The 15,196-nt window shown below is 40.2% G+C and overlaps 1 protein-coding gene across 5 annotated transcripts in view; it reads left to right on the forward strand.

Moving 5' to 3' along the window:
* Positions 1–15,196, forward strand: part of masp1 (MBL associated serine protease 1) — a 126,566-nt gene that overhangs the window by 69,406 nt on the left and 41,964 nt on the right. For all 5 annotated transcript variants that reach the window (XR_011960872.1, XR_011960873.1, XM_072572204.1 and 2 more), the window contains exons 8-11: positions 4,902–4,980; positions 6,052–6,189; positions 6,968–7,042; positions 12,339–12,857. Coding sequence is in view for 3 of the 5 variants with exons in the window: in XM_072572204.1 (XP_072428305.1) it covers positions 4,902–4,980; positions 6,052–6,189; positions 6,968–7,042; positions 12,339–12,857 (811 nt within the window). In the remaining 2 variants the exon portion in view is untranslated. The remainder of the gene's footprint in view (positions 1–4,901; positions 4,981–6,051; positions 6,190–6,967; positions 7,043–12,338; positions 12,858–15,196) is intronic.

Raw genomic sequence — 15,196 nt, forward strand, 5'->3', positions numbered from 1 at the left:
TTTCACATTCAGTTTGAGAATGAGAAATTTGGATCTGAAACCAGTGTCTTAAACATAAATAAAATAATGAAGAAAGATATAGTTAAAGTAGACAGGGAGACTTGATTAAAAGATAAAAGAGCAGATCAGCAGAGACAGAGCTTTCAGGATATATTTCATAATTGCCAACAAAGATATATTCCATTGAGAAAGTATCAACAAGATGAATGAAACATCCATGACCAACAAAGACAGTTGACAAGGAGTGTTAAACTAAACAAAAGACGTACCTGACCATGCAGATTAAGGGTTCGCCTGAGGGTTGGGAACATTTCATAAACCAAAAAAAAGGAACAATTAAACACAGAAAGATATAAAATAGGAGCAGAAGTAGAAAATTTGGCCGTTTCAATCTGCTCTTCAATCTGGCTATTAATCCAAATCAGTACCTTGTTCCTGCTTTCTCCCCATACCCCTTGATCCCTTTAACCCCTAAACACTATATATAATTCCCTCTTGAAAAACTCAATGTTTCAAACACTTTCTCCATTTTTTAGAGGGTGAGACTGGGTAATTAACAATATGAAACACAGTGATGGCAAAGACATGGAACAAAAGTGAGCAATGTTCTGGTATCTCAACTGTTTCCAATTTCTGTAAATGACTTGGGTGAAAGGATGGAAGGAATGGTTGCCAAATATGCTGATGACGCAAAGAAAGGTAGGAAAACAAGTTGTGGAAAGAACTTAGTAGTATGTTTTTCTAAACTGTTTGCAGTGAGTAGGCAAAGATGCAGCAAATGATATATAATATAGGAAAATGTAATAGTGTCCACTTTGGCAGGAAGAATAAAAGTAATTAGGAAAGCTAATAGAATGTAATGATTTATTGCGAAGAGAAATGAATACAAAATTAGGGAAGTTACGCTTCAGTGAAACAGAACACTGCTGAAATCACATCTGGAGTACTGAGCACAATATTGGTCACTTTATAAGGTGGATGAGCTTGAGGCTCATTTGGAAATTGGCAGTTACAATGTAGTGGGGATAACTGAGACGTGGCTTCAAGTGGACAGGGCCTGGGAAATGAATATTCAAGGCTAAATGTGCTATCGTAAGGACAGACTGACTGGCAGAGGGGGTGGGGTGGACCTGTTGGTAAGGAATGATATTCAGTCCCTTGCGTGGGGGGACCTAGAATCAGGGGATGTAGACTCAATATGGCTAGAGCTGAGAAATTCTAATGGTAGAAAGACCCTAATGGGGGTTATCTACAGGCCCCCAAACAGTAGCCTGGATGTAGTGTGTAAGTTGAATAAGGAGCTGAAATTGGCCTGTTGCAAAGATATTACTACAGTTGTTATGGGGGATTTCAACGTGCAGATAGACTGGGAGAATAAGGATGGTACTGGACCCCAAGAAAGGGAGTTTGTGGAGTGCCTCCAAGATGGATTCTTAGAACAGCTTGTGCAGGAGCCTACCAGGGAGAAAGCGATTCTGGATCTGGTGTTGTGCAATGAACCGGATTTGATCAGGGACCTCGAAGTAAAGGAGCCATTAGGAGGTAGTGACCACATTACAATCAGCTTTAATCTGCAGTTTGAAAGGGAGAGGGTAGAATCGGAAGTGACAATATTTCAGTTGAATAAGGGGAACTATGGAGCTATGAGGGAGGAGCTGGCCAAAGTTCAATGGTGCAATACCCTAGCAGGGATGGCAGTGGAACAACAATGGCAGGCATTTCTGGGTATAATGCAGAAGATGCAGGATCAGTTCATTCCAAAAAGGAAGAAAGATCCTAAGGGGAGGCAGGGGTGGCCGTGGCTGACGAGGGAAGTTAAGGACCATATAAAGACAAAAGGGAAAAAGTATAACAGAGCAAAGATGAGTGGGCTGTCGGAGAACTGGGAAGCTTTTAAAGAACAACAGAGGATAACTAAAAAGGAAATACATAAAGAAAAAATAAGGTACGAAGGTAAACTGGCCAAAAATATAAAGGAGGATAGTAAAGGCTTTTTGAGGTATGTGAAAAGAAAAAAAATGGTTAAGACTAAAATTGCGCCCTTGAAGACAGAAATGGGTGAATTTATAACAGGAACAAAGAAATAACAGAAGAGTTGAATTGGTACTTTAGCTCTGTCTTCACTGGGGAAGACACGAGTAATCTCCCAGATGTAACAGTGGCTGAAGGACCTGAACTGAAGGGAATTTATACTAGGCAGGAAATGACTGTTGGAGAGACTGTTAGTTCTGAAGACTGATAAGTCCCTGGGACCTGATGGTCTGCATCGCAGAGTACTGAAGGAGGTGGCTCTAGAAATCGTGGATGCATTGGTGATCATTTTCCAATGTTCTATAGATTCAGGATCAGTTCCTGTGGATTGGAGGGTAGCTAATGTTGTCCCTCTTTTTAAGAAAGGAGGGAGAGAGAAAACAGAATTAGAGACCAGTTAGTCTGACCTCAGTGGTGGGAAAAATGCTGGAGTCAATTATAAAGGACGAAATTACGACACATCTGGATAGCAGTAACAGGATAGGTCGGAGTCAGCATGGATTTATGAAGGGGAAATCCTGCTTGACGAATCTTCTGGAATTTTTGAGGATGTAACTCTGAAATGGACAAGGGAGATCCAGTGGATGTAGTATACCTGGACTTTCAGAAAGCCTTTGATAAAGTCCCACATAGGAGGTTAGTGAGCAAACTGAGGGCACATGGTATTAGGGGCAAAATACTGACATGGATTGAAAATTAGTTGGCTGACAGGAAACAAAGAGTTGTGATAAACAGCTCCCTTTCGGAATGGCAGGCAGTGACCAGTTGTGTGCTGCAGGGATCAGTGCTGAGACTGCAGCTTTTTACAATGTACATCAATGATCTAGATGAAGGTATTAAAAGTAATATTAGCAAACTTGCTGATGACACAAAGCTGGGTAGCAGGGTAAAATGTGAGGAGTATGTTAGGAGAATACAGGGTGACCTGGACAGGCTAGGTGAGTGGACGGATGCATGGCAGATGCAGTTTAATGTGGATAAACGTGTGGTTATCCACTTTGGTGGCAAGAACAGGAAGGCAGATTACTACCTAAATGGAGTCAAGTTAGGTAAAGGGGCAGTACAATGAGATCTAGGTGTTCTTATACATCAGTCAATGAAAGCAAGCATGCAGGTACAGCAGGCAGTGAAGAAAGCTAATAGCATGCTGGCCTTCATAACAAGAGGAATTGAGTATAGAAGCAAAGAGGTCCTTCTGCAGCTGTACAGGGCCCTGGTGAGACCGCACCGAATATTGTGCGCAGTTTTGGTCTCCAAATTTGAGGAAAGACATTCTGGCTTTTGAGGGAGTGCAGCGTAGGTTCATGAGGTCAATTCCCAGAATGGCGGGACTATCTTACGCTGAAAGATTGGAGTGACTGGGCTTGTATACGCTTGAGTTTAGAAGACTGAGAGGGGATCTGATTGAGACGTATGAGATTATTAAAGGATTGGACACTCTGGAGGCAGGAAGCATGTTTCCGTTGATGGGTGAGTCCTGAACCAGAGGACACAGTTTAAAAATAAGGGGTAGGCCACTTAGAACAGAGCTGAGGATAAACTACTTCACCCAGAGAGTGGTGGGTGTATGGAATGCTCTGCCCCAGAAGGCTGTGGAGGCCAAGTCTCTGGATACTTTCAAGAAAGAGTTAGATAGAAGGATAGTGGAATCAAGGGTTATGGGGATAAGGCAGGAACAGGATACTGATTGAGGATGATCAGTCATGATCATAATGAATGGTGGTGCTGGCTCGAAGGGCAGAATGGCCTACTCCTGCACCTATTGTCTATTAGGTAAAAACAATGACTGCAGATGCTGAAAACCAAATACTGGATTAGTGGTGCTGGAAGAGCACAGCAGTTCAGGCAGCATCCAACGAGCAGCGAAATCGACGTTTCAGGCAAAAGCCCTTCATCAGGATTGTCTATTGTCTTTTGCCTATTGTCTATTTAAGGAAGAATGTAAAAGCATTGCAGGGAGTTCAGAGAAGGTTGACTAGACTGATACCTGCAATGGGTAGGTTGCCTAATGTGGAGAGGATAGAGATGCAAGTCTTTTATCTGCAGGAGTTTAAAAGAGGAAAAGGTGACTGGATTGAAACATACAAAGTTTTGATAGTCATAACAAGGTAGATGTGGAGAGAATGATTCTTCTTATGAGAGAACCTAGAACTGGAGTCACTATTTAGCAATCAAGGTAATCCATTCAAAATGGAAATTAAGTGAAATTTATTTTCTCAAGTGAGTAGGGAATCTTTGAAACTTCCTCCTGAAAAGTTGTTGGATTTAGAGTCCTTAAATCTTTTTAAAGCAGATGTCGATAGATTTTCTTTAAGCCAGGGGGTGAAAGGTTACCAGGTCGGGAGGAATGTGGATTTGAGGATACAATCACGTCAGCCATGATTTTATTCAATGCCGGAGAAGACTCAAGGGGATGAATAACCTTCTCATATACCTGATTTATATGTATGTAAGTAAAGACTCCTTCTGATCCCACATGTGGATGTAACAGAATCTAGAATATCACTTCAAACAACAAATGAAAGTTCTTTCCTGTGTCTTGGCTAATATTTATCCATCAATTATCATCATCACAGGAAGAACAGATAAAGTGGTCACTATTTCATTGGCCTTAGTGAGATTTTGCTGAGTGCAAATTGACTGCCATGTCACAAATATTTTAACAGTAAATATACTGCATAACTACATCATTGGCCATAAAATGCATTTAGATTTCCGGAGGTTGTACAACGTGATATATAAATGCAACTTTATCTTTCTTTTCACAAACAGATGCTGCCTGCCTATTCTCCAGAATATTGAATTAAACAATGTAGTGTTGATAAGTTGTTCTTGTTGACATTTTTAACATCGTGTTTGGTGGTTTTCAGGGTGGTGACGAGGTGGAAGCTTATCAGATTGAATGCCAGAAATCTGGAACATGGAGTAGCAGTATTCCTACATGCAAGGGTAAGATATAATCATACAGAATTAATGTAAACATCTTGAAACAGAGATGTACAGATATGAAACAGCATCAGTTACCCTTTCATGTTCAACCAGGACATCAATGCACAAGTTCCTCCACAAAATCCGAACCATTTTCAGTTGCTTCATCAATGACCTTACTTCCATCATAAGGTCAAATGAGGATGTTGACTCATGTTTCCACAAAGTTCAGCACTATTCACAATTCCTCAGATGCTGAGGAATTGTGAATAGTGAAGAAGTCCATACCCAAATTTAGTTAAGCCGACATTTGGAATATAGCTGAAAATGTGTTGCTGGAAAAGCGCAGCAGGTCAGGCAGCATCCAAGGAGCAGGAGAATCGACGTTTCGGGCATGAGCCCTTCTTCAGGAATGAGGAGAGTGTGTCCACCAGGCTAAGATAAAAGGTAGGGAGGAGGGACTTGGGGGAGGGGCGTTGGAAATACGATAGGTGGAAGGAGGTCAAGGTGAGGGTGATAGGCCGGAGTGGGGGTGGAGGCGGAGAGGTCAGGAAGAAGATTGCAGGTTAGGAAGGCGGTGCTGAGTTTGAGGGATTTGACTGAGACAAGGTGGGGAGAGGGGAAATGAGGAAACTGGAGAAATCTGCATTCATCCCTTGTGGTTGGAGGGTTCCTAGGCGGAAGATGAGGCGTTCTTCCTCCAACCGTCATGTTGCTATGGTCTGGCGATGGAGGAGTCCAAGTACCTGCATGTCCTTGGTGGAGTGGGAGGGGGAGTTGAAGTGTTGAGCCACGGGGTGGTTGGGTTGGTTGGTCCGGGTGTCCCAGAGGTATTCTCTGAAACGTTCCGCAAGTAGGCGGCCTGTCTCCCCAATATAGAGGAGGCTACATTGGGTGCAGCGGATGCAATAAATGATGTGTGTGGAGGTGCAGGTGAATTTGGAATATAGCCACACTACCAGAAGGAGACTTTGGAGAGGCAGAAATGGTTTACAAGGGTGTTGCCTGATTTGGAAGGTATTAGCTATGAGGAGAGATTGCCATTCTCTAAGTTTTTGTAAGTGCCAAGAATGTAGTCTTCTATATTTTCAGTTATCGATTGTGGGGCACCCCGACCACTAGAGGACGGATTCATTACTTTCCACACCACAGACAATCTAACACTGTTTGGGAGTCACATTGAATATTCATGCCATGCCTTATATTACCGGATGGAGACAGAATTGAACAGTAAGTGGATCAGTTTTCACTCAAATGAATAAAATATTGATTGCTTATTGGAAAAAGTAGGACACATCAATCCACACTGCAGGCAGAGGTTTGTACAATTGACAACCTCTCTCAAACCCATAAGTATTCAAACTGAGTTCTCTATTATACCAGGAAATATTACAAACAGAAACACATTCTGTCTGCATCACTGGGTTCTTTACATAACTCATCTTGCAGTGTGGGATTGGACTTGGGGAGGGGGGAGTGGCGGATGTTGAAGGATGCAGGGAGCAAATGGAAAATGGAATTAGACTAGTTGAGGTGTGGGCAATGAGGTGAGAGTGTGTTAGACTGATACTAAAGTGTGAGAAGAGTGATGGAAGAGTGAGATTAGCCTGCATATGATATTAAAGAGTCCAGACAGTGAGTGGAGAATAGAATTAGACTCGGGTTATTAAAGGGTGCGGAAAGTGAAGGAAGAGTAGAATAACATTGCGTAACATTTGATACCATATACCGATGCAAGGACAATGCGATTAGACTGGATGGCATTTTATAAGAGGCAGACAATGTGAGATAGAGTGGGATTAGATTGGGTGGGATAATAAAGGATGCAGGAAGTGAGAGCAGAGTGTAAATAGACTGGGTGGTATAATGACAAAATATGATTGAATAAATTGTCTGGTGTGTTTTAGAGATTTCTTGCCACTTAAATCAGAACAGTATTCCTGTACATCCTGTTTTCACATCATTTTCAATCTTCTCACTGACAAATGGAATCACTGTACTTTACCAGCTACGTACACCTGTATGGAGAATGGGTTTTGGGTCAATGATGAGCTGGGCACAGATCTCCCTTCCTGTCAGCCAGGTAAGACTGAAGATCTAAATGTTGATTTAAAGGTTGGCTTTTGAAATGGTTCTTGGTGTGTGTGTGTGTGTGACAAGATCATATCAATATCACAGGCAAAAACATTGAATGTTTCCAAGAATGTGTTGGCTACACTGTAATTCTTAAAGCTAAAGAGATCAAAGGGTATGTGGAGAAAGCAGAAACGCTGCTGAGTTGGATGGTCAGCCAAGATTATATTGATTGATGGAGCAGGCACAAAGGGCCAAATGGCCTAGTCATGCTCCTATTTTCCATATTTCAAAGATTCTAAGAACTGCTTTCTCACTCTTACAGACAGCAGAAATAGACAGATAGGCTGAGCCTCTCACTGTTATAAACAGCAGAGCCAAACACACAGCCCCTTTATTTTCCCTCACTTTCACTCCAAAACAGAAGGCTTTCATTTTGAAAAGAATGAAGTGTGTTTCCTGTTGGTATGAAAGCAATTTTAAAAACGTAAATGCCAGACTGTCTTAGGTTTAAACCTATAGTATCATTTATTTCTGATTCCAGACTGGTCTTATATAATTACATGCACACCACACATACAGACGAATATTACAGTAAAAGGAAAATCATGCAGCGAAATGTTAAAACTAAATATCACAGAAGATATCATTAAAAATCATTAAAGATCAGAATCCAAATGATGGAGTTGGAATCTGTAGAGTTACTTCAAAGTTGTGGGAAGGTAACAAGTTGAGATAATAGTTGCTGGTAATGTTCTTGGACAGAGGATCAATTAAATTTTCAGCTGAATTCGTAATCCCTCTGAAGCAGGAATTGAGGCTCTAACCTTCAGACAGGTCTTGCTGTTAGCCTGATATCTGCTGCTTTCTTGATGCTGGTGGCATCAAACTGCTTTAAAGGTTCAGAATGTGTGTTTGAAGTCTCCAGAATTCTAAATGAGTTCAATCACATTAGTTGGCAATGAACAGATGTTGGTGGTCATTAGTGAGCTGTTTATTTTAACGAAGGAGATCCCCTGCTCAAATCTATTGAAATCATGACAGCAGCTGGTTAGACATTTTCAGTGGCTTTTGTGGGCACAATGACCAGGCTTCTGAGGGACTTTGTTGTGAAGTTTTGCAGCCTTTCTATACAGTAACAGGTGAGAAATTCCACAAACATCATGAGTCTAGCTATGTCTCACTGCAAACCAATGACCGATGCTTCTAGAAATTTGATCATTTTGTACATTGTGTAATTTGTAGCAGCCATTGTTAAAAGACCAGTAAAGTCACCTTTCAAAAAAATAAAGTATAATACTTTAATTTTCTTTTGGACATGACAATCATCCCCTATTCCAGGAGCTCTTATGTGACATCAAATGCCTTTTGGAAATCCAACAGTACTCCATTTCCTGGCACCAATTACATCCTCAAAGCATTCTAATAAATTGGACAAACACTATATCCTTTTTGTAAAAGGATGTTGACCTTATAAATCACAGAATTGTTACATATGCAGAAAGAGGCCACTCAGTTCATCACGTCTGTGCTGGTTCTCAGAATGATCATCTCACCCAGTCACATTCTCTCACCTGCTCCTAGCAACAGTGCACTTTCTCCCTTTTCAAATAACCATCTAATTCACTTTCGTATGTCCCAGTTGAACCTGCTTCTGCCAGGTATTAGGCAGTGCATTCCAGACCCGAACTATTCACTGCGTTAGAAAGAGCTTCTTCACCATTGCTTCTTTCACCAATTACTGTAAATCAATGTCATCTGATTCTCAATCCTTTCACCAAGGAGAACAGTCTCTCTTGTCTCTTGTACTATCTGAGTTGTAAATTGCACTGGAGAGGACAAAAAGGAAATTCAGATTGGAGGGTTAAAAAAGATGTGAGGAAAAGTGGTTTTACCCAGAGGGTGTGGGAATCTGGAACTCACAGCCTGTAAGGGTATTAGAGACAGAAAATGTTATAACACTTAAGAAGTACTTAGATACTCTTGAAGTGCCAAGGCATACATGGATATGGGATAGGTACTAGAAAATGAGATGAGAATAGTAAGATGCTTGTTTTTGACTGGTGCAGACTTAATAGGCTGAAGACATTTTTCTGTGCTATAGTCTGCAATTACTACATAAGATTTGTTACATCCTTACCACAAATTGGCTGTCTACAGACCTCAAAAGCATCCTGAGACTAACAGTTGCTTGTTCCTGAGCTCTGGCCAAATTGATGCTGTCCTTGGAGTCTCTGAAACATCCTCTTCCTGTAGCACAACAAGGTTCTCCCTAAACAATATTGCCATCCTCCATCAGTTCTTTCCTTCTCTATTTTTTTCTGAACACCTTGCACCCATGTATATTTAACAGCCAGTCTTGCCCTTCCTTGAGCCAAGTATCACCAGGTCATACTTCCCTTGGGCAATTTGTGCCTATAACTCCCAATCATATTTCTAATATTTAATGCATTCATATACTTGGACGTGGAACTCTGATTTTGGGCTTCATTCCTTTCTTCCATACTCTGACTTCATCAATTTACTTACTGTATTCACTGCTGGTGCCCAATGCATCTCGTAAGTATTGTGTGAACCTGATATTCTGCTCTACTATTCTGTCTTGGTCCCCAAACTTTGCCAGGTTAATTTAAAGCCTTCCCAACAGCAATAGCACCTCATATTGCAAAACACTCTCCTATAAGGGGAATTACACTTTCCGTAGCTACCTGATCAAGCCACCTAAGAATCCTGTATATCTCAATAAAGTCACCTCTCATTCTTCAATACTCCAGTGGGTGCAGGTCCAACCTTCTCAACTTCTCATCATAAGACAGTCACTCCTGATCTGGATCAAGCTAGTGAACTCTCTCTACACTGCCTTCAATGTCAGTATATCTTTTCTCAGATGAGGGGCCCAAAACCTTTCACATATCCAAGGTATATTTTAACCAATGCCTTGTGTAGTTTTAATATGGTTTCATTCTTTTTTATATTCTATTCCCTTTGAAACAAAGACCAATAATCTATATGACTTCCTATTAACTGCTGTTTGACTTCACATGGAACCCCCAAAGTCTCCTATCTGAATTATTCTGCAGTCCTTCTCAATTTAAGTAATATTCAGCTCCTCTGTTCTTCCTGCCAAAGTAATATTTCATACCTCTCCAGGCAACATTCCCTCTTAGCTGCTTGGCTGCATGCACAACAGCTGCTCTGATGCTCCGCACAGGGTGATTGGTATCGACACCAATCACGGCACTGATTTACAGATATACAAGTCACTGTCATGCATGGGCCTCAGAGGTCTAAGAGGCAGTAAGAAAATTAGAGGGAACACTGTCTTGAGGACCATAGTTTATAGTTGGGCAATAAATCCTGAACTAGCCAATAAATAACACCCACATCACCTGAACAAATGAAAAACAAAAAATCTACTGGCTCTCCATTATTTATTCTTCAATTACATCCTCAAATATTTATATCAGGTTTGTCAAAAATGATTTCCCTTTCATAAATCCATGTTGACCCTGCCCAGTCCTACCATTATTTTCAAAGTATCCTGTTTGCTTCATATTCTACATTCACTGCAACTGATGCTATGTCAACAGGTTTGTCGTTCCTGATTTTCTCTCTTCCTCCTTTCTTAAGTAGGTGGACTTACAATTACCATAATTTAATCTGTTGTTTATATTCCAAATACTCAGGTAATGCACTAGAAATCAAGTCCTGCTATTCCTGGAGTCATCGCAAAAGTTGAAGTTATTTCAAAATAGTCAAAGTTCCCCAATGTGCCTGATGTTCAAACCTTGTTTGATGGAAAGCACGGACCAGATTTCTGTACTTTGCAAGAATTTGAATTACTATTTATTACAAGTAGTAATAAATTACTATAGTTATAGTTTAAAAGTAGTCATTAAAATATTAACCACACCAAAGTAGATTATGGACACATCAAAATAGATTACAGACAGGGCAAAAAAAAACGAGAAAGGCAATTCTGTAATCTTTGTTACCAGGTTCTGATCCCTAATTTATTCTCATTGGTCCCCAGTAATTTATCATGTATTACTTCTTACTCCAAGTGCTTCGAATGCACAAAGTGGTCAATTCACTCTGACTTCATTTAAAATTTATTACTTACAACAACAGTTGCAGGAAATGTAAACTGGTTTTCTTCACATTTACGGTAAGTTTTAACTGCACAGAACAGAGAGACCACTCACAAGATGATGACGAACAGAACATTTCTCTCTCTCTGCAACTTATTCCAAGCTTCAAACTGTTCAGTTACCTGAGAACCAGTCAGTCAGTCAGCAAGAAGGTCTCTGTCATTAACAACTTGGGACTAGTCTATAGAATACTGAACTTCTTGTTGCCTGCGAAAGCTGTATCTGTACAACCCTGTGCTCAAGTCTGCAACTCAAACTTCAATTATTGCTTGTTCTCTCTGTTGTTCACAGTGCTTGCCATGCATGTCAGGTTACTTGCTTTAAAAAGCAGTACCCATCCTATCATGCATTAGTTTTAAAACAGTTCTTTCTTATTTCAGCCCATAGTTTTCTTTAGAAAAACACACAAAGTAAAATGACATGGTCTTTACATAAAGTGTACAAAATTTTGTAAGATGACCATCAATGCATCCATTATCTCCACAGCCACCTCTTTAACACTGTGGGATGTAGATCATCAGGTTCAGAAGATTTATTTTCATTAGTTCCCAGTAATTTATCTTGTATTACTTCTTTGCTAACTATAATATCTTGCAGTTCCTATTTTATACTAGTCTCAAGAATCTCCATTATTTCTGGGAAGTTTTTAATATTTTGCTCCATGAGGATAAATACAAATTGTTACTTTAGGTTTTTTTTTGCCATTTCCTTATTCCCCATCATAAACTTCTGATTCTGGTTGTAATATATTCGAATTTGTTTTTGTTAATTCTTCCTTTTTACATACCTTTACAGTCCATTTTTACATCATTCATTAATTTACTCTCATATTCTACTTTTGCTTTCTTAATCTTTCTCTTGGTCATCGTTCATAACATTCCAAAATGCTCCCTATCTTCAGCTTTAACACTTGTCCTTCTCAATTTTATATGCCTCTTCCTTCGATATAATACAGGCTTTTTTTTGTTAGCCATGGTTAAACACTTTGCTTGCTGAGAATTTATGCATGAAAGGAAGTTATTTTTGTTGCAAACCATAAAACACTGGACTGTAATCTGCATCTGACAATTTCACAAAAATGAACTTTTATCTCCCCTATTTGCACGATTATTTAACTGCATTTACTGTTGTGTTTTCTTTATTTGTTAATGATAGTCTGTGGAAGGCCAGCTCGATCCCTGCCACCACTCAACAAGCGGATTATCGGAGGGCGGACTGCACTCCCAGGTCTCTTCCCCTGGCAGTTATTGATGGTGGTGGAGGACATGAGCCGAGTCCCAAAGGACAAGTGGTTTGGCAGTGGAGCTTTGCTCTCCAGCACCTGGGTATTGACTGCAGCTCATGTATTACGCTCGCAGAGATGGGACACCATCACCTTTGTTCCAAGTGAATATGTCACTATCTACCTGGGGCTGCATGATGTTCGGCAGATGGAAGCTGCTGTGAAGAGAACTGTTGAAAAAATCATTCTTCACAAAGCATTTGATCCCAGAACTTACAATAATGACATTGCTTTAGTGAAGATGAAGGACAAAGTCACTATGAATGTCTTTGTGATGCCATTATGTCTCCCCAGTCTTCAGGAGGTGGAAGAACCACAGCCAAATACTCTGGGATTAGTGGCTGGCTGGGGCATTACCAACCCGAACCTGACCATGGATGACGCCACTGAAGGTGACCATGCAACACTGTCAAATATCTTACAATATGTGAAGCTTCCAGTCACGCTCCAGGCTGAGTGTAAAAGCAGCTATGAGTCACGTTCTGACAGCTACAATGTGACAGATAATATGTTCTGCGCTGGCTTTTATGAAGGTGGCAAGGACACATGTTTAGGTGATAGTGGAGGGGCATTCATTACATATGACTCAGTCACACAGAGCTGGGTTGCTCAAGGACTGGTATCTTGGGGTGGGCCTGAGAAATGTGGCAGTAAACGAGTATATGGAGTTTACACCAAGATTTCCAAGTATGGAAGGTGGCTGGCAGACAAAATGAACAATTCCTCAGACTAATGCAGAATGTACATGAACTGCACCCTCAGAAATATCAAATATTTCTTTTGCAAAGAAGGAATCTGCTACATTAATGTGGACTGGGTTTGTGTTTTGTGTGATATATATGGACTGCATTTGGGCTCTGTGTAATTTATATCTGCTTTGATATGGCTCTGTGTGAACTATATACACTGGGTCGGGGTTCTGTCTGATTTAAAGGGGCTCGATCTAGGTTCGATATGATAAAAACAGACTGGTTCTGAGTTCTCTGGGATTGATAGGGGCTGGATCTGAGCTAAAAGTGATTCATATGAACTTTGGCTGGGCTCTGAATGAACTTTATGGATTAGATTTGGACTGTGTGATTTACAGAGACTGGATCTAGGCTGTATGTGACATATATAGACTGGGCCTGAGCTTTGTGTGATTTACATGGATTTTTGACTGGGCTCTGTGTGATTTTACTATGGAATGTGTCTTGGCAATGTGTGAGTTTTATGGACTGGATCCAGTTGCCTTATGATTGAAGTTCACAATATATTGAATGTGACAGGACAAGGTGATTAAGTGAAGTTATGGTTACTTGTCTTTGTAAGTAGAGGTACTGAACTTACTGAAACTCTGAAAATGCCTAGTTAGACCCACCAATAATATTATGTCCAATTCTGGCATTGGACTTGCAGAAGACAAGATATTTCAGGAATGAGAGGTATCACCTAGAAACATGGACCAAGTGGCTTTCTCCCGCTGTCCACACCTGTCAGAATTTTATATGTTTTACTGAGATCTTCTCTCATTCTTAATAAATTCCACTGAATATAGGCCCACTGAACATAATCAAAATTGCCATCCCAGGAATCAGTCTGATGAAACTTTGCAGCACTCCCTCTCTGACAAGGCGTATTTTCTGAGCTAAGGAGATCACTGTGCAATATCCATCAGGTGTGGTTTCATCAAGGCCCTGATTTGCTGCAGTAACACATCCTTACTCGTGTATTCAAACCTTCTTGCAACAAAGGCCAATATAGCACCTGCCTTCCCTGTTTGTTGCAGCTGCATGCTTGCTTTCAGTGACTGATGTAGTATCAACTTTTAATGACGCCAGTTTGAAACTATTACGATTATTAACTTCTTTCGGTAACTATGGTTAGGCCATTTTGCTTATAGTGTTATTTTACCAAAGCAGTATATAACTGCTGCAATGCATGCATTGTTCCTTAAATATTAACCATGGTTAAGCCCTTAAATGACATTACTCAACCTATCACAGCCAACTCACTCCTCATGTCTTCATAGTTTCCTTTGTTTAGATTTAGGGCCCTGCTTTTGATCAGACCACTTCACATTCTACCTTAAGAAGAATTCTCTCATGTTATGGTTATCTTTCCTTCTCACAGCAAGATTTATTTATTAACCCATTCATATTGCACAAAATCAAATCTAGAATAGCCTGCCCCTAAATTTGTTTGTCAAGGTCTGGTCTAAAAGAAATTTTGTATGCAACTCAAGGAATTAATTTATCACAGTATCATGGACAATGTGGTGTACCCAGTCTCTTTTTACATTAAAATCACCCATGATTACTGTTGCATACATCTCTAATTTCCTGTTTAATGCCATACCACAACTCACCACTACTGTTTGGAGAGCTACAAGCAACTCCTACATTTCACCCCTTGTTGCATTTTAGGTCCATTCAGACTGATCTCACATCTGGTTTTCTTGTACCAATATCCTTTTGTATTTTTGCACTAATAATACCATCCATCTCCTTTTCCTTTTTGCCTGTCCTTCCTAAAGATTAAATACTCTTGGAAGTTAATTTCTCAGCCTTGGATACCATGCAGTCATGTCTTTTTAAAAGTAATTATGCTGTTAATTCATCTGCCTTATTGTGAATGTTTCATTATTCAGACAGTATCTTTAGACTTTTGTTTTGGTTTCTTTTAACATCTATTGTGTATGATGGTCCTATTTGTTGCTATGGCCCTTATTTCCTTTGCTATCTAGTTTTGC

This window comes from Chiloscyllium punctatum, chromosome 6, assembly GCF_047496795.1.
Source record: "Chiloscyllium punctatum isolate Juve2018m chromosome 6, sChiPun1.3, whole genome shotgun sequence".
NCBI classification, from domain to species: Eukaryota; Metazoa; Chordata; class Chondrichthyes; order Orectolobiformes; family Hemiscylliidae; genus Chiloscyllium; species Chiloscyllium punctatum.